Genomic DNA, 25,733 nt, shown 5'->3' with positions numbered 1-25,733 from the left:
GACGTTCCAACGTTATGCTTTCACTATAATCAATGAAACTGGACATCCGCTCTACAAGTGTAAAAATAGGACATTCTTCTATTTATATTTTTTACGCGAGGTGTGTGCAGCCATTTTACACAGATATGGATCATAAAGTGTCATTATTTCTTTTATATCAAACTACCGATAAACTGGAAACAACTTCATGACTGTCAATGAGTGTATTGGCAGTTTTTTTTTTGAGAGTTTCTGTTTTTATTTCTTGTTTCCCTCACCTGTGTCCTCTGATAACAGCTGACAGTAGAATGACGTTTTCACAGAGCTGTGTCGGCTCCAAAAACCTGAAGAACAACAACAATCCCAAAGCAAAAGCTCTCCGTCTCGCCTGTGATTCACACAATCCTACGCCGTGTGTACGCAGCTGGTGTAGCCAGTTAAAACATACATTCGGCGGCACATAACGTTACTATTTTATCTTTGGACTATTTTTTATTGATTGTTTTTAAGCATGTCCATGCAGCTATGCGTATATATTGTTTGTCAAGCTCTGTGTTACTGATTGCCATGTGAAATTCCTGTGTGTCTGCTAATGCATTTGACGAATAAAGTGATTCTGATTCTGATTCTGATTCTGATACACCTCGATAACGGTCCCCATACGTTACGCTGCAGGCTAGCAAATTGAGCAAACTGCTTTGCAAGGCATTGTGGGATTCCCGACAACGCGGGACTGGCCAGCTATGCTAAAAAGGTAGGGGTTGAAAGTTGCAAAGAAAACTCCCACACACTTTCTAAGTTAGACAGTGTGCAGGAGTTTCTTTGGTACTTTTGACCTACTCGTTCCTCTCCAACGCACCTGTCTCATGTTATAGATGTGCAAAGTATTTTTCTGTTAGTGGTTGAAAGCTATCAACCACAGGCGAAATTCGTCTTCTGGTTCTGTGGTATTTTGCAGGAAAACTAACAACAAAAAAAGCAATGCAGTGGTGGGTCAGGAAGTTGGAAAAAACATTGCATTAATGTGGGAGAAAGTGAATGTTGCCAATTCGCACAATGTTAAAGTGCTCATATTATGCTTTTTGGCTTTTTCCCTTTCCTTTATTGCGTTATATATCTTTTGCACGTTATATGTTCACAAAGTGAAAAAGCCCAAAGTCCCCCCAAAGGGACTTACCATCTCCAACAGAAAACACTGTTCACAAACTGCTCCAAACAGCTCTATTGTAGTCCAGCCTTTACTTCAGAGACAAACGTGGTCACTTTGGAACACACGTTATAATGCTCACCTAGCTGCTAGCATGGCACGCCCTCATACTCTGCTTCTGACTGGCTAGTAGTCCTTACCTAGGTACTGTCAGGGCACGCCCTCATACTCTGCTTCTGACTGGCTAGTAGTCCTTACCTAGGTACTGTCAGGGCACGCCCTCATACTCTGCTTCTGACTGGCTAGTAGTCCTTACCTAGCTACTGAGCATGTGCGACTCCCAACAAAGATGTTCCAGCAGTGAGAGGTCTCACTCTGTAGCTAAAACAGAGAGCTCAACACACAGGGTGAAAAGAGGAGCTGCAGCAATGTGCAGTACAACAAAAATATGGTGTTTTTTGAAAATTAAACCATGTAAACCTATTCTGATATAATCTCTAAATACAATTATGAACCTGAAAATTAGCATAATATGAGCACTTTAATGCTAATGACCAAGCTAGTCACTAGCTTGTACCACGACGAGCAAGAAGTGGCGGAGGCGATGTTGCACGATTAGTTCGCTTCTAGTGGGCCTTCTCAGTCAACACATGGCATTCAACTCTTCAGCTGACTCAATGTGGATATTTGTGATTTTTTTTTAAATCAATTGAGCTACTCTAAGTACACGCTGGCAACTGTAGAAATACACTAGAGTACATGTAGCCCATCTCCAGTGAGCAGTCTGATTTACTGCAAACAGCAACATAGATAATCATTTAAAATCAACATGGAGATGGCAAATATTGACACATACCTGTGAGCAAGACCCACTGTCGTCACAACACACATTTAGCTTCCTAAATAGGCCCATCAATATCCACCGTAAGGGAGGATGACATTCCTGTCCGGCTCACCCTAACCCTCCCTTCTTTCTCAGGCCTCTCATGTTATGGAAACCGATAAATTGGCTGTTGGGTAACTGTTTGATTTTCAGGCTTCGGCCCTGTCTAGGCCTCTCTGTGCAAACACGCCAACCTGCCAGGGGGGGATGCCGAAAACGCACGGGAACAGTCCAGATCAAAAGCACACATCTGCTCCCAGGTTGAAGAAATTCAACCCTTCAGAGACACGTGTGAGAGAGAGGAAGCTCAGGACACTTTGGTAATGTAAGCACAAAGCAAAACCTAATCTGTATTGAACATTTCTAAAAAGCAGCCTCCCTCCTTCCACCTCTCTCGTCCTACAAGACAGGTGGTACTGGAATGTGGCCAAGCGCCAGGTATTTGGCAGGACTTTATTGTTTAGTTGTTTCTCCCGACTGGGACTCTGCAGCCAACAGACCTGTGAGGAGGCCACTGCTGATGAAGGAACTTTTGATCAAAGAGTATGATTCCACATTTACTGAGGAAGTGTACATGAAAGGCATTATTCATTTAAAATAAAAAAGTGCCGTGCACAGTGTACATCCTGTTGAAAGGGTAATTGTCACGCCAAAAAAAAAGAGATCCATTTCAACACTTGCCCTTTTATCATTTCTTATCAAAATTCATGTGATGTGAAGAGGTAGTACTATAGGTAGTCCTTTTAATCTGGCTGCTTTAGCCGAACCTTTCCAATCCAACTTTCAGAGGCGTGCAAAGTCTGATAATCAATTTACAACAACAAAAAGATTAATTTAGCATTTAAATAAAGAGTGATCCTTCTTAAAGGATTGTTTATAAGTGGTGTGTGGAGTTCCCGCAACTGGGAGCTAATTTTGCCTCTCAGACACAAGTCTTGGAGCTATCTGATTATTTTATAATGCCTCCCTCCAGGCAGCTGTGGTATTACTCAACAGGCAATTTCAGAAGGCCTAAGCTACATGAACTCTGGACCTCCTACGGTCACAAACCACAGCCAGGAGGCATAGCGATGTGTGTGTGTGCACTTTAACACAGGAAACATCTAATCACACACAAGGGGGATGTGTTTAGTGTTTTTCTTTGAATCTATCTTTTAATCTTGGCAAGATGTTTCCTTGCTGTTCCCTTTGATTGTTGTCCTGAAAACATCAGATATCTTGAGTCTCAAGAGATAAGAGGAAAATAAAAAGTGTGGAATTGGGAAATTATTGGCAGTAAGGATTCTGGTTGACAGGGGAGCTGAGTTTTTCAAAGACCACAACAGATGGGGAAGCAAAAGAGAAGGAAAAAACGAATCAAAATAGATTGTGACTGAATTTCACATGCAGCAAAACAACTTATTTTGCTCTCAGGTTGGCTTCCTCCTCATTACAATATATTCAAGTGTGAGGAAAGACATGAAAGTGCCTCTACAGTAGGGGTCAGGAAATTCCAGTAGCCATACTTGTACCCTTTTCTTACAGGATAATTAGCATTTCCAAGAATAGATCCATTGTGGCGTTTTTTTTGTTCGCTGCTCCATATTATCTTCTTCTTGCCTTGAACTGTGGCTCAAAGAAATCCAGAGCAAAGCGCTTTAGGCAGATAAAGTACAGTTGCTTTTCTCCCCCCAATTTCCAGTGTGGGCAGAGTAGTAAAGCCTGAGGGTCTCCTGATAGGGCTCTGTCACCGGCCCTGATCCTCGGGGAGGGAAGATTCTTAAGTGGAAAAGTGTTACAGTAAATCATGTCCTCCGTACTTTGCATCACAATGGCAACACTTCTAAATAAACGCTGTGATGTCACCTGGACCTTACGTCACTTGCCATCATGTCCGTAAATTTCATTCAACGGTTGGGGGGCTACAATAAACATAGAATTTCTCATGAGCAAATTTTGAAGAGGACACTAATAATACAGCCAAAATTGTACTTGTATAGGATATGTGCTCTATAACAACGCTGTGGACCACGTAGAGAGGAGGTCAGGGTGGGTCATAAAACATTGAGCATGTTTACATGCCGTTTTAAAGTGCTCATATTATGCTCATTTTCAGGTTCATAATTGTATTTAGAGGTTATATCAGAATAGGTTTACATGGTTTAATTTTCAAAAAACACCATATTTTTGTTGTACTGCACATTGCTGCAGCTCCTCTTTTCACCCTGTGTGTTGAGCTCTCTGTTTTAGCTACAGAGTGAGACATCTCACTTCTGTAACATCTTTGTTGGGAGTCGCACATGCTCAGTAGCTAGGTAAGGACTACTAGCCAGTCAGAAGCAGAGTATGAGGGCGTGCCCTGACAGTACCTAGGTAAGGACTACTAGCCAGTCAGAAGCAGAGTATGAGGGCGTGCCATGCAAGCAGCTAGGTGAGCATGCACGTTTGTCTCTGAAGTAAAGGCTGGACTATAATAGAGCTGTTTGGAGCAGTTTGTGAACAGTGTTTTCTGTTAGAGATGATAAATCCCTTTTGGGTGGACTTTGGACTTTTTCACTTTGTAAAACTATAACGTGCACAAAAAAAGATATATAACACATGAAGGAAAGGGGAAAAGCCAAAAACCATAATATGAGCACTTAAAAAAACAATTATATTCAGGTTAAGGCAATACCCCGGTTTGTCAAACGCCATGCATACACCTTACCCCGGTTAAAATCAGCGTTCTCATAACCTGGTTAACAGACCTAGAGAACCCCCTTCAGTAACCAGGGTATTCCTGCATGTATACACCTTAACCGGAGTATGATCAGGTTAATCGTAAGCGCATGCTCCAACTGCCCCTCCCAACACCGCTGGAGTGGTTTTTTAACCGGAAATAATCCGTCAGCGCTGTGAATCGTAGTCGTTGCTAGGGCTGGGCGATAGGGAGAAAATCAGATATCACGATATTCTTGACCAAATACCTCGATCTCGATATTGCGGCGATATTCTAGGGTTGACAATTGGTGCTTTAACAAAATATCTTCACACTTAGATTTTAGATAAATAATCATCAGTAATGTGGACATAATGTCTAAGTTGGGAAAAGGCAAATAATAGAACAGCTAGAACAGTCTGGTAAGTTCATAAAAGTACATCACTTTTACCTACACACCTACACTACACCTTTAAAACCAGTAAAAGACAACACTTATGTCATATCACGATATTACAATATCCAAAATCTAAGACAATATCTAGTCTCATATCACGATATCGATATAATATCAATATATCGCCCAGCCCTAGTCGTTGCTTTTTATTTATAACTTACAACAATACAGCGTTGCCCGAATCAGCGGGCCATCAGCAGCAAAGAGCCTGCGGTCCATCTGTTTTACTCCCCGCCGAGGCAGCAGCAGACACTAGGAGATGGCTAAACAGAGTGTCCATCTCCAGGGCTGTCAACGTTATGTCTCTGCAAAAAAGTGGAGGGACCGAGCAGCCCCCGCTGCTGCCGCTGGCTAACGTTAATGTTAGCTAACAAAGTTAGCTTGCTTATTCCACCCGACACTTGTTACAGATACAACGCTAACAACATAGCAGTCATCTGGCGAGAGTCATCTTTCCTACGCTGTGACAACAGTGTGTGAATGAAACAAAAAGTTGTTAAATTTTACTAATTTAGTGGCCCTTCGGTGTAATTTTGACACAGGTCAACAGGAAGAAAAAAACAGTTGTGAGGTGGCAGAGCGCCACCTACTGTACCGGAGGTAGAGTTACTCGCGTCATTCTTCCCTGCTCATGTATATGGGGAGAACTGGCATAACCCAGTTACACGGTCACATTGCATGTAAACGCACTGACTGAGCTTTCAAGCCAGGGAGCGGAAATCTCCTCCCAAGGAAAACACAAGACTCATCCAGGGCACGTGTGTTTGTTCCTCTGAAGTGATTTAATCCAAACCACGATCTTTTTCCTAAACTTAACTAGTAGTTTTGGTGCCTAAACTTAACTGTCGATGCCAAGTTACGCTCTAGTTACAGTATGTCGGCTAAACTGAACTACCAACTACCGCTAATACGAGCGACAGCTCACGGAGCTCTGTACCCGGCGGTCACCTGATTTCTGTAGGATAGCACACGATTTTTGGGCTTTTATTGCCTTTATTGATAGGACAAATTAAGCAAGGAGAGTGGGAGAGGGAGGGGGGTGACATGCAGCAAAGGGCCACAGGTCGGAACTGAACCCGCGGCCGCTGCGGCAAGGACTGAGCCTCTGTACATGTACATCTGTACCAGGTGAGCTAACCAGGCACAGCACAGTTTTTAATGATATTTTTAGAGGGGTAAAACCCTTCAGATGGGGTAGGTCCTGATAGAGCTGAAGATCTTTGCCCGAACCCGACGGGACCCGACGGGACCCGACGGGACCCGACGGGATCCGACGGTCTTGGGCCGGGCTCGGGCTTGCACTCCGGGTTGCGTGGTAGAGCGGTCAGGTGATGCGTTTCGATTAGCGTGAAAATGGATGCTGAGGAGGTGAAATGGAGGCTGGAGCCTCTGGAGGACTTTTCAATTTTATTTCTTTGTTCCAACTTCCAAGTGGCCTCCGTTAGTCATGAATAAATGATGTTAAAAAATGTATAAATGACTCATTCTTAAAAAAAGGCAAAAGAGCTGTGTGCGTGCGCACATCTGAATAATGTCGGGCTGAAAATGGGTTTGGGCTTTTAAAAAGCTCGGGCCGAATTGTGTCGGGCTCGGGCCTTGTCGGGCCTAACTTTTAAGGCCCGATTACAGCTCTAGGTCCTGACCCCCCGACCCCCCCGTGTTTTCCGCCTATGCTCGCGATGCTGTGTGAGGAAATAAAACAAGAAAGTGATGATTAACTTCCTGCTGGGGTTGTTCATAAAACGATACCAACCGTTTGAACCTTATTTCTAACACTGAAGTGTTTAGTGCTGTAATAAAGGGTCTTCTGGTGGAGAAAGTCACCTGCTGACCCTGTTACACTCTGACTGCAGTGACAGCGGCATCATTATCACCTAACAGGAAAACACTGAAGTCACACGGCAAAGCACTGTGCGCTATTATTGCATGTGGGAAGAGAATGTTTGCTATAGGCTACTATTATAGCAAGTGATGCAAGACTTGTGACACCCCTCTTTTGTCTGAACATTAAGGCTGGGTTTAAAAAAAAAAAAAGAAATCTATTTTCCGATTCAAATTGATCTTCTTTTGACTGATCCGATATGAATTCATAAAATCCTGAGAATGCTCTTTTCGGAGGCTAGAGTGAAGATAGACCATCTAAGGAACCCATGTCATGCTGAATAATGCTCCAAAGTTAGGCGAAATTTTGGCAAAGGAAAAACTGGCATGGCTCTTTTCACAGATGATTGGCTGATGGAATCTATTTCATATGCAAGCAAAATTGTAAATGAAATATCCCTAATTGACTCAGAAATCAAACCGGCACCTTGTAAATCGAAATCAAATCAATTCAGAAAAATCAGTGGCGATACCCTGCCCTACTGAACATTACATTCAGGCTACTCCATGCACCGTACAGTGGTGTTGAGGTCATACTGTGTGCATAACATGTCATTATGTTTGACTCAACAATAAGCTCAATCTACACTTTTTTTCTTGAGATTTTGTTGTGGCATTTTTAGGCCTTTATTAGATAGAAAGGTAGATAAGGGGAGAGAGAGGGAGAACGACATGCAGCAATGGGCCGCAGGTCAGAATCGAACCCGTGTGACCACTGCGTCGAGGACTAAGCCTCTGCATATGGGCGCACGCTCTACCAAGTGAGCTACCCAGGCGCCCCTTATGTGAGCGTTAAGTTAATGATAACCACTGAAACTGTACCTTTTTTAATCTTACCAGTACTTTCCAACACTGAACCTACTCTGTGTTATAGGCTACACTCATTACTGAGCTCATCTCCACCTGTGCACACTATTGTGCTTATAAAATGTATTATAATTTCACTGCAAGTATATGTACAGGGTATGTAGGGTACCTAAATACACTTAAACAGTCCCATTTTAGTATGATCAAGTACAGAATGGACAAAGAAATGATTTAGGCCTATTGTATGTGTGTGTGGATATATATATATATATATATATATATATATATCTCACGTCCATACTGTATCCAAAGGTTTTTTTTTCCAACATATGAAAGTAAATGGTTATTTTTAAGTTTACTTTTCAAAAAGCAAACAAAGAAAGTAAAAGACGTATTTCTTTTTAAGAAAACTGGTTTGTAATGGTATTTGAGGGTTACAAATGTGGTTAATTCTTTTGCTTCAGCCTAATCCTTTCAGTCTTTAGACTGTTAACTGTTTGGGTTTGCACTGTGCTATGATTATTGTTTTTTTATGATGACTGAATAAAAAACTAGTACTATAAACTACTACTAGTTTTCACTAGGGGTGTTTGGCTGATGTGTGGTACTTGGGGTATACCTTGAAGTCCACAGACAGCTGCGGGGTGTACTCCAGAGTCCACAGAGCCCGGACAAGTGATGCCAACTGCTCCGTGACTTCCCCCTTGGCGAGCCGCATCTCCTCGCTCTTCACCACGCCGTTGATTCTGGTGTGACCCAGGTCCAGCTTGTATCGTTCCAGCCCCAGGTACTCCGCGAGCAGGTCCGTGTTGCTCAAACACTGCACCACGGCGTTCATGAAACAGGTGTTCCCGTGGTTCTTCAGCCCCAGGACACCGGGGGTTTTCTCCGCGTGTTTGTAAAGGAGCCTCTCTCTGCCCAGGGATGAAGACGGGCCCGAGTTGTTCTTCACCATGCGATCCCAGGTCACATGTAGCACGTCCTTTTTGACAACTCCCGAGCCGGCGCTGAGCGTGCAAGGTGCGCCGTTCCGAAACCCGCCGTCGTCGTCCTCCGCGTCCGGCGCTCCAGCGTCCCCAAAGTGCGTCAAAGTGCCCAAAGTTTTGATGATTCGGTTCATGAAACTCCCCACGGACTTCAACGATTTCTTTCGGAAAAGCTTCCCAGATTTCGGCTTCTTCTCTTTGCGCTTCTCCTCCTTCGATGTCGGCATTTCCTCCTTGACTCTGGTCGGTTTCTCCATGGCAGTGCCCTCTTTCTTTCTCCCTCTCTCTCTCTTTCTCTCTCTCTACCCCCTCGCTTGTCTATTCGGAGAGTGGTGATTGTGTGAATCCCGACGCCGGTGTGTCTCTTCTCCGCCAGTGTGCCCCGCTGTCCGGATAGCAAAGGGAAAAGCGCGCAGGGGTGACACCATCGCGGAGCCCGGAGACACAACAGCTCACTGTTATTACACCGTGCGCGGACGGTAAACCTTCTTCATCCATCCCAGCACTTACTGAAGGCGTTCATTATCACTCCGACACCGCTGTCACCGGCAGCGTCTCGTCATGGCCCGGCACAACGTACACGAGCCGCTCCGCCGTGCAGCTGCAGCACTGAGCGCTCCCCTCCCAGTCCCATCGCTCCCAGCCTAGCCTGGAGAAAGGCTGCTGATTGTGCGGCTGCCCCCTCCCACTCTGCTGCTGCCGCTGCTGCTGCACATGGAGCAGATAAAAGAGCAGTGTGCACCGTGGACCATGGGCGATTTTAGACCCTGTTTAGGGGGGCTCAAGCCCCTCTAAATTTCATCTCAGCCCCCCCAAAAAATTATAATATTAAAAAACTGTTTTTTTAAATCAATTTTGGTACTTCAAGTGAGAGTTTGCAGCTTGTTTGGACAAACAATTACAGGTTCAAAGGGCTTGAAAGAGGTTTAATATCCTGTGTGGCTGTCGCAGATGCTATGTACATTCTTTGATGTTATGTGTTGTCATAGCGAGGAGTTTGACTGACAGCCAGTCATCCAATCATGACAATCGCATACCGGGGAGCTTTTTGAGTCGTCCAATCATGATTCACAGTTTGCTGTCTAACAGTTAGACAGAAACGTGATAACATTCAATTTTCATATTTAACAGCTAACATTCAAATTTATGAATACGATCCGAGTCACCATACCTCAAGTCAAGTTGAGTCAAGTCATCAAATCGGTGAGTCGACTCCAAGTTATCAAGTCTCAAGTCCACATCTCTGCTTAAAAGTATTAAAAAGTAAAAGCTACTCATGTGGAAAAATCAAGGCTGCACATAACGATTATTTTCATTGCTGATTAATCTGCAGATTATTTTCTAGATTAATCCATTTATTGTTTGGTCTATAAAATGTCAGAAAATAGTGAAACATGTCCATCTCAGTTTCTCAAAATCAAGGTGAGGTCTTTGAATGTCTCGTTTTGTCCGTCCAAACCCCAAAGATATTCAGTTTAATATGATATAAAACAGAGAAAAGCAGGAAAATCTCCATATTTGAGAGGCCGAAACAGCATTTTCTGCCCACTTTGCACGAAAAACTGCTCAATTAATCAATTATCAAAATAATTAATCAAAACTACAAACTATTTAAATGAAACCATCTGAGAGGCTCAGAGGGTAAAAAGAGCTTTAGCCAAAACGGTTTAGAACCACTAATTTTATCGTAAACAATGCATTATATTTGATAAGCTTATTTTATTTATTTATAATCCGGTTTGGAAATTAACCAGTAGCTATAACTGTCAAATAAATGTAGTGGAGTTTAAGGTACACTCTATCCCTCTAAAATGTTAAAGTATACAGTAGCAAGGCATCAAGACACTCCAGTACAAGTACCACAACAATGTACTAAGTGCAGTAGATCTGAAAGTAGTGGTTGTGTGTAACTATCATGGAAAAACGTTAAGGCCTTTACATTTATGTGTTCCCTGGGGTACATGATGGTTAGGAGTCACTGGTCTAGTGTAATAATTTCTGCCAATTAAGAGGACATATTGTGTGTGACCCCAGCAGTCTACAGAGGAAATTCATTAAGTCTTGGAAGGCATTTATGACAGGTTACAGTGTCCTGGATTATTACTATCATTCCTAGGCAATGAAGTATAGCAGAGCGGCACGGCTTATCTCCCTTTGCTCAGTCTATAGATATGTTTAATCACACAGGGCTGTCTTTCTAACACTAAAAAAGTGCAGATTTATTGCAGCAATGAGCAAAAGCACTCTCCTCCTCACTGCTAATGCAACCTGAAGAGTGAGTCGGAGCCAAGAAGGGGAGTGCTGCTGACAATGGTATGGAGAACCACCAGCAGGCTCAATTTCAACAGAGAGGAAAGTCAAAAATACTCATGAAATACTTTAAGCTGAGAGCTAGAAAACAGCCGTGAGTGCACGCAGCAGAAGGGCCTGCGCTCAGAATACTACAGCTTGAATCTGAAGGCCGGGATATATAACCATGCAAAGCCTCGCCAAAGGCTGTCATCTCTTGAGGCGAGAAGGCAAATATTATCTCTCTCACACGCCACGCACCCAAACGTGCCACCTGTTCATGTGAACCAACACAGCAGACGCAAACTATGATCATTAAAATCTAACTTCCATGAAATAGGTTCCACATCTATCTGATTGTGCCGTCGGGGAGCAGCAAGTCTCACCTGCATTATGCATGTGATATCTACAGAACCCACAGCTGGGTAACCAACTTTGATATTTTTACGCATCGACTGAATTGCCTCCGTAGTATCGAGTGACGAAAAAATGCCTTGTGACTCAATACCAAATTTCAATACCTAAGGACTAAATCTCATCAGCGTCAGTGAGCCAATAAGCATGCAGCATGCCCCTACAATTTAGGATCTAGTAATGCTTGTGATTGGCTGTCTATACATAGTAGAGACCTACAGGAAAAACTAGGGGTGTTAAAAATGTATCGTTGCATCGAGATGCAGACCTGGACCATTCTGCATCGATGCAGGGACAGACCATAAATCGATTATTGCCTAATGATGTTACTTGTTGGTTTTCCCGTTGCTTTGCGTTTTTGCCTTTTGTCTGTTGTCTGCTGTGTTCAGACTCCGCTACATTCAGGAAGTGTCTTTTTTTAAGCGCAAATACAACAAAAAGGGGAGTTCATATATATCTGACAGCTTGAATTTGTTGATGAAAAGTTAAACCATGTGTAGCAATATATAAATATAAATTTTGATGAGCTGACGCATCGTGATGCACCGTGATATTGAATCGATTCCTTGGCAGGATAATTGTAATCGAATGGGGACACCAGTGAAGATTCACACCCCTAGGAAAAAGTCGATGTAACGCACAGAGACAGGGCTCACATGTGTGTTGTGTTTTGAGGCTTGACTAGAGTCTGTGTTACATAGGTCTATAAGAGCTGAAAAATAATTTGTGTATTGTTGTAATGGATTTGATAAAATTGGTATAGAAAAACAGTAACGTTTTAGCCTGACAAGCCAGACCCACATCAAGACGTTGGGTCTGGGAACTCACCATTGGCTGGGCTCAATCCGAGGGGCGGGATAAACGGTTGTCTTTCAAATTCTCCCTGCATGCAATAGGATAGCTCTACAACCAATCAGAGCAACGCTAGTTGATAGATTACACTTTTGCCGTATCCGGTCGGCAAAACTCTGAACACATCTACCTTTTTTAAGAATGACTTCAGTGCCGTTCTTTGTTCTTTTCTCAAAGAAAAGCTGAACTCCAAGTCTTCCAGAGTCGCGGCCAAAGCCGATTCCAAAGACCGCTGTTCGCCAGCAGCAGCAGCCATCTTCTTTGTTTTCAAGAAGCAGGGAATTCACGTGGAACCGTGACTCTATACACGATGTGATTGGCCTGACCAGAGTTTGTTTTTTCCAGCTCGCAAGCCAACGGAGAGTTGCTAGACGACATTTGCTGCCGCTAGGGTGCATCTAGATTTCTAGGCTAGTAACGTTTAGGAACCGGTATCAAATTCATGGTATTGGTATTTAACATTTTGTATGATACCCAGCCCTAACAGCACCTTGGGGGCTTCCCTAGCCAACACCCTGGATGTTCCTCCAGCAACAAAGACAAAGAAAATCTCACTCTGATACAATGACCCAAACTAAATGTAAGGCTCCACTCAGCCAGGAGGAACTACATAGTAATTATCTTCTGACATGCGGTGTTTCAACTCTTTGAATTGATCCTCCACTTCTACTCATTTTTGATGACTTCCATACAAATGTGGCTATACTGTAGGTATTTTCAACAGTCATTGACAGAAGAGGGGAGACATGAAGAAAACAGGCCAGGATTGGCTAATCGGGAGCACCGGGAGAATTCCAGGTGGGCCGGTCTGTTTTGTTTTTTGGTCGCGAGGGCCGGCGGTCAGTCATGGTACTGCGTTGAAAACATATAGTTGAAATATATCATTGATGCTGGCCCTAGGCTGCCTGCACTCGCAGTCTACTCTTTATTTATTCTTGCAGCCCACTGTTCTCTATCATGCAGCTCACTACAGAGTGCAGTCTGGTTAATTGGACGTGCAGAGTTTTGACTCCTCCGACGACACCTTGCTCTAAAAACAAACGAACCGTCACCTCGTACACTTCATTCAGTGGTGCTTGTTAGGATGTGACCCATAGACTGTTAATACAGTCTATGATGTGAACGGGACATTCGAGCAAAAGGGATAACAGAAAGCCCAAATGTGGTGCTGAAAAGGTGAGAAGCTCTAGAAAGTGGCGCGGCCACTGAAGACTGAGCAACTTTTTCATTAAAACCAGCGAGAGTGAACACCAAATGAAGATGATGAGACGGGTAAGCTGAGCTAGTTAGGAGCAGTGCAGGATGCTAGCGGCTGTGCAAAACATAATCCAACGTTGCCTGCTGCAAACCACCGTTCATGTTTATGAATGAAACTTTTTCTTGTAGCTCCTCAGCAGCAGCCACTAGTCCAGTTTGCTGCTAACAGTGAAGAGCCAAGCAGCAGCCATGAGCCCAGAACTCCAGAGTGGGCAGGTAGGGTTGCTCATTGAGTGAATATTATAAGAACTAGAATTAATACTAATGAAGAGTACGGTGTAGGCCCGCTCTATATGAATAATGCCCAGAGATAATCAATGATAGACGATTCACACTAATGAAACTTACTTGACTTTATCAGAAAACTTTCTAAAAAAGAGATTTGTGCTGAGAAATATGACATTTTTTAAAATGTGATTTAGTGTCAGAAGCAGAGCAAGTGTGCCAGGGATAGCTGCTGTCAGTGTGTAAGGCATAGGTAAGCTCTTGTAGCACAGTGAGTATGTTTACATGCACACCAATATTCCACTATTATTCAGAATATGACAATATTCCAAATTTGATACAGGTCATGTAAACAGCATATTGCGGTTGGATATTCCGAATAAGGCCTTTTCCTGAATATAGCATTTTTCGATTAAGTATGCGTCTCAATCAGGGTTTTTACCGCAGGTTTACGGCCTCTTGCCTGTTTACGGCTTATGGTCAGCTCTGTGCGTTGCTATGGTTGCTGTACACAAACCAACCAGCCAACAGTTTGCAGGGCTGCAGACCCGATAAGAAGGAGAAACACAGCTACTTTTAAACATTATCAAAGACTTGGATACCAACAGGTTTTTGGATATGAGCACACATCGCTACGTCAACCTTTTTAAGAAGCTGGTTGAAGGAATGAAAGAGGGACGCTGTGTTCACACGGTCCAACAACTGGTAAACTTTGAAAAAATCGTATTTTGCACGGCTACATGTAAACAAGAATAATAGTGGAATATTCACTTTCATTAGCCATGTGAACAGCTTAGTTGGAATGTCGTCTTTTTCGGAATAAGGGCAAAAAACCTGAATATTATGTGCATGTAAACGTAGTCAGTGTGTGAACAAACAAACATGATCTGATTAGTTACAATATAACCACTTTATATGCCCAAATGTTACTAGTGACCCATTATGCCTTTTATCATTAAAAGTAGGATAAGAAATAAATATACAAAGCTCATAACTGAAAGGGAATAGGATGAAAGTAATATGAAATTCAGTTTTTTTGCAATTTATTCTTTTATTTCTTTTCAAGCTTTGGATATCTGATAGAATCTGATATTGTTGAACATCAGTGTTGTTGTGAAGATGTTGTTAACTGTTATAATAAATCTATGTTATAAAGCAACACTTACTGTGTTTGCACTGAATTGGAAATGATATTTCACAAAAATACACTGAATTACAAGGCTGTGGAGAACAGTGCGCTATTGCAGACGTATATATACAAAGGTTTTAATTACATTATTTTAACATAGTCAGTTGTGAAGCAAAGTGGGCATGAAACTCCGGGCCTGAAAAAGAGTCCCACTCCGGCCCTTGATGAAACTACTAAAAAGCTACCAAAAATCCATTTGCATAATCATTCTCCAAGAGTCTAGCTAAGACTTACAACTTTTTACCTTCTGCAATGATGACCCAGGGGCACCTCTGAGCCGCTGCCATCTATCATACACAGCATGCATACGTTTGAGAGTTTGTGGCTAAGCAATAATCACCTCTGTGTTTGGCAGTTGTCTCCCTATTTTGGCCTCCTCTTTCCAATGTTATTTGATGCTATTTTTAGAGCTTATTCTGCATTTTCCTTTTCCACAGTAAGCTACCTTTTAATATTTCTCCAGCAAAGAAGACCGGCATCTAATTTCATATGCACGTGTAAGTTCTTCCCTCACTATGCAAAGGCAGATGCAAAGACATACAGTACATTAGATATATTTTCTTCCTCTATGTGTGGCCTATATTTTATTGTCTTTGATGTGAGGGAACATCTTCATACAAAGCACAACTCTTTGAACATGAATGTGCTACCAACTCAAAATTAGAATATAAACCAAAAAAGACAGCAAGGTGTATTTGCTGCAGCACATAATTAGATCAGTGTTGCTACAGTACACGTGGTGGCCTAATATTTAAGCCATGTTCTGCCTATAAATGGAGAGGTAATTTGCCTGTGACGCTTGTCTCTTTAAAGAAGGAAATGTCATTCCCAAAGATGAAGTAGGCAACAGAGACCAGCTGGTCGTCTGAGTCATATGTACCGTCTGCTCCGGGAACAAGCACTCCTTCTTTAGCTAAAAGAACAATGCAGCATCACTGTCGCACTGCCCTGCGATGGCTGCTGAGCTACAGCAAAATACAGTACACACATCACACATGTTGACTCCATGCATGTTTTAAACTATAAATACCAACTTTTGCCTTCTAACACACATTTAGAGTCCCTTCGTTTAGACACAACAAGCTCAAGAACTCTTTTGTATATCAGTCTATCCTGTTGGTAAACCAAATCAGTGTGCTGCTGTTTTTTTTGTTTTTTTTAACAGCGCTGACTTAATATAATGTTCTACAAAAGTTTTTGAAGGTTTAACGAGACAAGCTAAATTGACAGAACGGCTCCTGTGATGTGAATCCGTTTCAGCAGAAAAGAAACAGAAGGGGTTGAGTGGGCGAGTTCTGGCTTCCACCAGGTCCCAGATTTTGCAGGCCCCATCTGAGCTGGCAATAACACATTCCTTGTCAATGCCTTTAATCTTAATGCAGTTGGCAGAGGCCGTAAGCTTTCTCATGGACTCCAGGAGCTTGTTGAGTCCTCGGCAGGATCTCCCACACACACGCGCACCTGGATGGAGAAGAGACAGCCATCGGCTTAACAGCACACATGAGGCTACTGACACAGCACTCTCTCTAGAGGTTGCGAAGCCCAGGCTACAAAGCTATTTCTATTCATGCCCTATTTCAGCCACAACCAGTCCTACTTTCACTGTATCTCGACTGTTATCAGCAGGAAACTAGACCCACGTACGCAGCAGGGAACCAAACCAGCTCACATTAAAACTGCAGCAGAGATGCACTTTATTCCTGTCTCGCAGGCCTGGAGTGTAATCATGAATATACTCATTTTGTGTGTGTATGTGTGTGTGCGTGTGTGTGAGTTAAGAGTCCCCAGGTGGGTTTATTTCTCCTCCCCTGCCTCATTATTCTCTTGCTATCTCCGTGGTGGCTGTCAATCCCAAAGTTGTGGGTCGACTCGTGTGAACAGGACACACATGGACTTTCCATCATTGTTTGGTTGCTAAGACAGGTTCTTGCTGCTTATATGCACATATGAATATAGATGGAGATTGTTTTAATGACGCTGTTGTAATTTCTAATGAGTCATAACATGAGTAGGGCTTGGTATCGTTCAAAAATATCAATACCGTGACTTTTCGATACCGGTTCCTAACAGATAACTAACTTTTTTCGATACCAATTTTATAAAACAAAAAGAATTTTTTTTTTTATTATTATTTATTTTCCAGCTCCTACCACGTGAGTCTCTGTGTAACGTCGAGATTTTCCTGCGTGTCTCTACAATGTGTAACGTTAGACAGCCAATCACAGACATTATTAGATCTTGGTAGAAGCATGCTGCATGCTTATTGGCTCGCTGAAGCTGATGAGATTTACTCCTTTTATTGAAATTGGCTATTGAATGACAAGGTATTTTTCGATACTTTAAAGGGCAATTCGGTCAATGCCTAAAATGTATTGAATTCTGTACCCAGCCCTAAACATGAGTCAGCATCTGCATGCTGAGTGAAGAAGTGAAGGGTGAATATGAGGGGCCGGTAGGGACGGCCCCTCATAGATGAGTTGCAAAAAGGCCGTCACATTCAGAGGGTCTGAGAAAGTCTGTAAAACTGCAACAAGCTCTGCAAGTAAAGGACTTGTGATTGTCGGTACTGCCACTGTAAAAACACAACATTAATATTTAACTCTATTGCTTTTTATAATTCAGAAACAAATGTGCATTTCTAGTTTAATAGTACACAGACTGACAATCTGTCCCAAATCTGTTTTTTTTTTCTGGCTCAGAGTGGGCCTAAAAACACATTTAGAGAGGATTTAAGTTTGTTATTTTTACTCTCAATTCTTGTCATGTTGGTGCTTGTGATTTTCCTTTGGGGCTGGCTAAAACCTCTTTGTGGGGGGCGCCAAAAATTCCTCTATGCAGGAAAACCCCATGGATGTATTAAGAGAATGAAAAAACCCTGCTAAACGGAATACATACCTCTGTATGTAGCTGCAACTTGAAATGACTTGTGTTACGGCCCCCTCTGCTGGCACGTTGTGGGGATGAAATGCCGACTGTTTCAAAGGAAGCAGCCAACATGGGACAAAACAACAAATGAGTAGTTAACAGATGATGGTGACACTGATGATTAAACTCACAGAACAGGACTGTCACAGCACATCTGCTACAAATTACAAGCCACATTGTTCACAACACTGTTCTGGTCGGGGGCTGGGTTAAAAGAATAGATTCTCTAATTAAAAATCAATCATTAATTGGAGAATCGATTAATAAAAAGCCAGGAATATTGCAATGCAGGGGGTTGCTTCCTGTTTGTACAAGTCACAGCAGAAGTTCTCTAAGAATCTTTTTTATACCCAAAAATATAGTGGAAGATTTCAATTTCTTTTTCTTGTCCTAAAGTACACTGTTGTTTTGTTATATATTGTCATGTGCTGTACTGTCTGTTACAAACTGTATGATTGATAATTAATGTATGCGTTTGTATTAGGGCTGCACAATTAATCGCAATTTTATCGAAATCGCAATATGGACTAGTGCAATATCCAAATCGCAGACGTCCCGGCCTACAAATCGTATCCTACAGACTAAAGAAAAAATCTTTGTTTGGTACAGATCCTCACAAAAATCACACTATAATCTTTTCTTTTTAGAATATCGTGCAGCCCTAGTTTGTATGCAGCGGTTGTCAGTGTAGCGGTTGTGTACTCCTCGTGCGTTATGTATTGATGAAACATGAAACTTTGGCTCCAACCAGCCATTTGATGAGTAACACAGCACAACAGTTAGCTCTCCACGGTTCAGCCAGTCTCACACGAAATGCTAACACAAATAAGAAGCAAATAAGAATAAGCTAAAATGAAGCTAGCAAAAATGTTACATGCTGACAACAAATGAACAGAAAAACTCCATTTAAAAACAATGAAAGAAACTAAAATCGACATCCTGCATTTACTCAAGTAACTGAACGTGGAAGATAAATAAATACAAAAACACCCATTTTACCCATAAGAAGGCGAATCAAATAAATATATAACGGAGCTAATGTTCAGACAGCTTACCATAGAAGACGCCACATGCAGAAATAAATAATTTCGGGGTGCACCAAGTCTGCAGGGGCGCAGCAGAGGCCGCCCCCGCTACACACATCCATGGCAACCACTTTTACCTCTACAATAAATCTCGGAAAATAAACTAATTTAAAATAAGAGAAAAAGCTGTATAAAACAAGACAGTTAACAGTATTAAAATGAACTGATGACTGATAATAAATCATATAAAATGACTATTGAAATGAATAAACAGTGACAGTGATGTCAAGTGAAATTATTAACATCAGCACTTCTTGCCCAAGACAAATTTCCTACAGGACAATAAAGTTGATCTTCTCCAGGGTTTTCCCTACCATTACAAGACTTACAGTAGGTGCAGCACCCAAGCCGTTTTGGGCAGCACCTAAGCCGAATAAAACCAAAGTGAGCATCAAAACGGACTAAATGACACAGATACTCAGGTCTGATGGTTGTAGTCGGTCCCCTGTGGACTGAGTGTTATTCATTTTCTATCTGCTCTAGCTTTTGCAACATTTTAGACACAGATAATGGCCCAAATTGATGTCAAATTGCATTTTTTTTTCTATCACATTTTCTTGAGGGATAACCCCTAAACCCCTCTGTCAAATATGCACACCTAGATAGATAGTTTATTGTCATTGCATATCACTACACAACGAAATTACAATGACATCAATCACTCACTTAGCAGCATAAAGATAGAAAGATAAAAAGTGACAGTGTCAGCAACAATAAATAAATAAATAAAGTGAACCAGTGCATTATCAACACAGTATGGTTCAAGTCCAGCTTAGCCTTTCAGCAGCTCATTTACGGCCCTGGGGAAAAAGCTATTTCTCATGCGGTTTGTCCGCGCCCTCATGACCCTGAGCTTACCCTGAGGGTAGGGTGTCAAACAGGATATGGCCAGGGTGTGTAGGGTCTGCTCTGATGCTTACTGCTCTGCTCTGCAGTCTACTGGAGTATATGTCCTCAAGGCTTGGGAGAGGGGCACCAATGATTCTCTGGGCTGTTTTAATTCCCCTCTGCAGGTCTTTTCTCTCCTCAATGGAGCAGCTGGAGAACCACACTGTACAGCTGTATGCCAGCACACTCTCTATTGTGCACCTGTAAAAAAAAATCTGAGGAGTTCCTGCGGGACCTAAGTCTTCGACCAACCCTGGGAAAACACTGTTATCTTAATATATAGATTCGGGAATCGGAATCAAGTTGATTCAGGAAATCAATTGGTGACACCCAGCCCTGGTTCCGGCTGTTTGAGATGAATTGGTCTCTCGAGTTCCTATAAACAGCCGAGCAGGTGAAGATTTCTGCTGGATCAGCATGTCTACACACTACCACCTGGTACTCTGAGCATGCACCTGCTCCTCCCAAAACACACGGTAGCAACAACTAAATGCAACTAACGATTATTTTCATTGTCGATTAATCTGTCGATTATTGTCTCGATTAGTTGTTTTGGTCTCTAAAATGTCAGAAAATGATGAAAAATGTGGATCAGTGTTTCCCAAAGTCCAAGATGACGTCCTTAAATGTCTCGTTATGCCCGCAACTCAAAGATATTCAGTTTACTGTCAGAGGAGAGAAGAAACTAGAACAATATTCACATTTAAGAAGCCGAAATAAGATAATTTTTACGTTCTTTTTCATGATCAATCCATATATATATATATATATATATATATATATATATATATATATATATATATACACTGTATATATATATATATATATATATATATATATATATATATATACACTGTATATATATATTTATATATATATATATATATATATATATATATATATATATATAAATAGCCAACACAAAGGAAGCCCAAGGCAACGGATATCCGGCCTAAATGAGTGAAATCCGACGGATTTTCCAGCAGCAACGGAGCAATCCCAGAAGTGGAACTTCAAGGATATGGACTATTGAGTATACGTGCAGTTTAGTGTCCCAAATTATTTGCCAAAAACTGAGTGTCCCAAATGAGGAGGGTCTTATTTGAGACAGGTTGGCCTAACTAAACTGCACGTAGAATCTTCCATAGGGAATTTGGGACACTAAACTGCATGTATACATACATATTACACAATGAACCCTTTGATCCCCTTGGCCTTTTAAAATAAATTAATATTTTGCTCTCATATCTTATGAACTCAAAACACAAGAACATATGGTCCATTCAAAGGATCCATAAAATCCCAAACTCCCATAACTTTAAGCAAATCTTGGGAGAAGCAAAAGAAAGCATACACAAAGAATGTAACTTAACCTAACATAAACCAAACAAATGTAACTTAACCTAACATAAACCAAACAAATGATCCCATATCAAATGAAGTTTGCTGCCAAACACATGCATACATTAGGACAGAGGGTGAAACACACAGCAGCTAGGCTACATCTTAACGTAAAAGCTCAAACTGACACATACCACAGCTTTGTACCTGTTGGGAGCAGAGAGGAAAAGCAGCACACACCGAGGGCGCGTGGCTTAGCCTACATTCAAACTATGGCCACGTTCAAACCATGGCCACGTTCAAACCATGGCCACGTTCAAACCATGGCCACGTTCAGCGCAGTAACGCTCGCCACTCACCGGAAAAGTGCTTCTAATATCCTTCACTGGTCTCCGTCCAGAGCAACGTACGGTGGCCGACAGGGGCAAACGCCCTGCAACTTAAGAAAACACACGCAAACAGACAAAACACAAGCAAATTAAGAAAACAACTTCATTAATTTGACAACACATGTGCAGCATTCAGCAAACATGCTGCAAATGCACACAACACAACCAAATACATAAACGTGCTGCAAATACACACAACACAACCAAATACATAAACGCACTGCAAATACACACAACACAACCAAATACATAAACGCGCTGCAAATACACACAACACAACCAAATACATAAACGCGCTGCAAATATACACAACACAACCAAATACATAAACGCGCTGCAAATACACACAACACAACCAAATACATAAACGCGCTGCAAATACACACAACACAACCAAATACATAAATGCGCTGCAAATACACACAACACAACCAAATACATAAACGCACTGCAAATACACACAACACAACCAAATACATAAACACACTGCAAATAAAAAACGATGCAAAAAGAAAAGCACACAAACTCAGAAAATAAATGTAACAAAAAAACGCAGCATCCAGATTACACAACGGAAGTTCTCCAGACCTCTAGAGAGAGCAGCTTAGTGGAACAGCTGGATTTTCGACCCCACGGGGAGGGAGCGCTCTGCCTTTTTATTAGAGTCGGGTATGGCTGCAGCCTGGAGAACTCCATCGACTGTATATTAAATTCATATTATTATTGACACACAATTGCCAGGTAATGTAAGTCAATGGAGGCCAAACGGCGTTGATAAACACGCTAAAAAGTGATTATGTGTTTTGATAACGCACCAAAATGGCATACGAATTGGCTTGTCATACATACACCACTTATTGAGATCAGTCTGGCTTGGGGAAAGAAACTGTCTCTGTGTCGGCTGGTTTTGGCGAACAGTGCCCTGTATCACCTACCAGAGGGAAGGAGGTTGAACAGTTTGTGACCAGGATGTGAGGGGTCTGCAGGGATTTTTGCTGCTCTTTTCCTGACCCTGGACCGGTACAGGTCCTGGATGGAGGGAAGGTCAGCTCCAATGATCCTCTCTGCAACGATTTCCGCCTCACAAGACGTGCATTTTATCTATATGAATACATTTGAAAGTAAATGTTATGTAAGATGGTTAAGGGTATTTATCTGGTCTTTTGCAAAACACAAAACTAGAAGTGGCGCTGTGATGTCACTATACAGCCGTGATTAACTCACCTGCTGCACCTGTGGCTGAGCACGCAGCTCTCTGACGCCATCTTGTGGCGATATTTCACTGACTTTCATTATCAAAGGATTGCCTATATTGCATTATTTAGGTTCAATAAAAAAAGAAGACGTACTACATTTACTCAAATGTCCATTATATTTCTATTTAAAAGAATTAATGTTTTTTGTTGGGCTTGCATTTGGGAAAAAAGAAAAATATCTTGAGCTCTTATGTGAGTGAGAAAATACCTCACACACTGTCCCCATGTGTCAACAAAAGAAGGGGCTATTCTTGCCCCACAAACACTCATTCCAAAGATAATGTTGTGGCTTGTAATGTAATCAGTCACACTTTCTGGAAAAAAAGAAACAAAAAAAACTATGACTGAGGAAGCTTGTTAACTAAAATAAGTGTGTACTTCTTCCCACTCCTTTTGGACATGTGACCCAAATCATCATGTCATGTATGTAACATTATTAGTTTCTGTATGACCCGTTCTGGTTTCTTTTACATGTTTGAAATACATTTCAATCAATCAAAAAAAAACTAAAACTTTTGTATAGTATACAGTAAGACTGATGAAACTTGCAACCCCATAACGTGACTTGTACAGCCAAGGGTGTAACCTTGGTTTGAGAAATGGTGGGGGGGGGGTCCTCTTCCAAACAGATTTCCTGCATTTCTACATGCATTGCTACATACATTTATAGGGACTATGGTGATACAAAATCCAGGAAATAATTAAGTTGACCATAATGAAATTATGCCAGAAAGAATAGTAGGCTACTAAACTATGTATAAGAAAAAGATGTTTTACTTTCTTTAGTGCTTAAAATAGGGGTCAATCACCAAGACTTATAAAATAAGAAAAATAAAATAATATCAAACTAATTTGAAAGTTGGGGGGCGGGGGGGGCGTGTCCTCCCTGTCCCCAGTGGAAATGACGCCCTAGTGTACGGCAATGCTTAAAAAAAAGAAACACATCGGGGTGGCCTCTAGCTCACCCAGTAAGAGCGTGGCCCCATGTTGGCTGAGGCCTTTGCAGCGGCCCCGGGTCGAATCTGACCTGCAGCCCTTTGCTGCGTGTCATCCCCCATCTCTCTCCCACCTTTCCTGTCTATCCACTGTCACTCTGAAATAAAGGGAAAAAAGCCCCAAAATAAAAAAAAGAAAAACATTTGGGTTTTAATTGTACGTTTGTCTTGTACTTTATGTGAATTTAAACTAATGTCCATCTTCATTCCGGGACAAAAAGATCACGGTGACATGTCATTTGATATGATAAATCTGATGTCTTTGCGACACATTTCAATAGGCCCTCTATTTAATACTTTTGCATAATGTGCCGTGAATCAGTGCCCCTTGACACTTGGAACAAAAGTGAGGTTCACGCTAGAGCGGGTGCTGTTCAGAGCCACTCGGCACAAAGGTCTTTATTGGGGTCACATTCGGCTTGGCAGACCACCCAGTTGTGCCGGGTGGAGACACATTCAAGACTTTGTACTCCCAGCTTTTGCCCCTCATGACAACCGGGGGAAAAAATAGTCATAATTCTCTCTCGCAGACATAAACGACCTGTGGCACCTTCGCTGAAAGAGTCTTCAGTTCACTCTCTACAGCTGAACTCCAGGGTGGCATCTATAGCTGGGTGAATTATGCCAAACATGAAAGGCACACAACTGTGATTCAAAAATGTAAAGCTCCTTGTGTGTAACATTAATCTTTGAGTAGGAAGCATGACAAAAAAACACTGGTCTCCCTTCATGCACATCAATTCAAAAGTGGACTTATTGTTCCCACCCAAATATCAAGACCACTTGTGCCCGGCAGAGGGCAGTATTTAGAAGAGAATGACGGCAGGATATTACTGCACATGACAACTCCTCTTTGCAAATTGTTACTGAAAGCCACAGAGAGGCCCAGAATCATCATGTCTGGGTTTTGGCAACAGCTGATCCTCTAATTATGAATGACATCAGGCAAATTGTTGTAATCTGTGCTGCTTGCATGTCAGCAGTGGTGGAAGAAGTATTCAGATCCTACTACTTCAGTGAAAGCACTAATACCAAACTAATACCAAATACTCTGTTACAAGTAAAAGCCCTGCATTGAAAATGTTACTTAAGTATAAGTATGTAAGTATCATCAGGAATATGTACTTAAAGTATTAAAAATAAAAGTACTCATTGCAGAAAAAAGTGTTTAATGGTCTAATCATTTCAGCTGGACTTCTAGATCCATATATTTAATTTATAATAAAACATATTTTATAAACTACATGTGTTTTGTGTTCAAAAATCTTAATTTGTAAAGTAACTAGTAACTAGTTACTAGTTACAAGGAAGTTTTTCCTTGTAACTTTGGATCTTTGTAAATTATAGAGTGTGGTCTAGACCTACTCTATCTGAAAAGTGTCCTGTGATAAATGGGGCGATGCCTGAGAGCTAGTTCAGGCAGTTAACACGCACTGCTGTACACACATGTGACATGCCTCACTCTCCGTATCATTTACCAAACACACCCCCTCAATTTGGTGGTCTATTTACGCTGCAAATTTCCCCATCACCGCCTTGTCAATGCTGCCCTGCATCCGTATCGCTGCCTGCTTTCAGCCCCACCACCACCCCTGCATCCACCTGCAGGCTCCAGCCGGGGGGGGGGGGGGGGGACCTACTTTATCATCACTCCCCAATATCTCATGTAAACCCAAACTGCGCAGAGTGATGAGGTCGGAGTCTGGCCGCCAAACACAATGTTCTGCTGTTATAATAAACATTTATTTCAAACGTGAGTTGTCTGACTGAACTCCTGTTTGACACTTTAAATAAATTTGAATTGAATTGTC

The 25,733-nt window shown here is 41.9% G+C and overlaps 1 protein-coding gene and 1 long non-coding RNA gene across 4 annotated transcripts in view; one reads left to right on the top strand and one right to left on the bottom strand.

Moving 5' to 3' along the window:
• Positions 1-9,504, bottom strand: part of usp43b (ubiquitin specific peptidase 43b) — a 116,027-nt gene extending 106,523 nt beyond the window's left edge. Inside the window, exons 1-2 of one of the 3 annotated variants that reach the window (XM_035996684.1) lie at positions 9,118-9,504; positions 8,451-9,087 (exon numbers count right to left, since the gene is read on the bottom strand). In XM_035996684.1, coding sequence (XP_035852577.1) covers positions 8,451-9,074 — 624 coding nt within the window. In that variant the 5' untranslated portion in view covers positions 9,075-9,087; positions 9,118-9,504. Of the gene's footprint in view, positions 1-1,982; positions 2,055-8,450 lie in introns of those variants that run through there. The other 2 variants (XM_031320961.2, XM_035996685.1) reach the window with 2 other exon arrangements.
• On the top strand, positions 777-21,551 carry LOC116065478. The gene is made up of 4 exons (XR_004108732.2): positions 777-873; positions 6,650-6,653; positions 16,151-16,162; positions 21,541-21,551. It is a non-coding gene; the product is annotated as an uncharacterized LOC116065478 (long non-coding RNA).
• Positions 21,552-25,733: the final 4,182 nt, after the last annotated feature.

Source organism: Sander lucioperca, chromosome 21 (assembly GCF_008315115.2).
Source record: "Sander lucioperca isolate FBNREF2018 chromosome 21, SLUC_FBN_1.2, whole genome shotgun sequence".
NCBI lineage: Eukaryota > Metazoa > Chordata > Actinopteri > Perciformes > Percidae > Sander > Sander lucioperca.
Note: the sequence above shows the minus strand (reverse complement) of the source record. Positions and strands in the feature narration are given on the sequence as shown.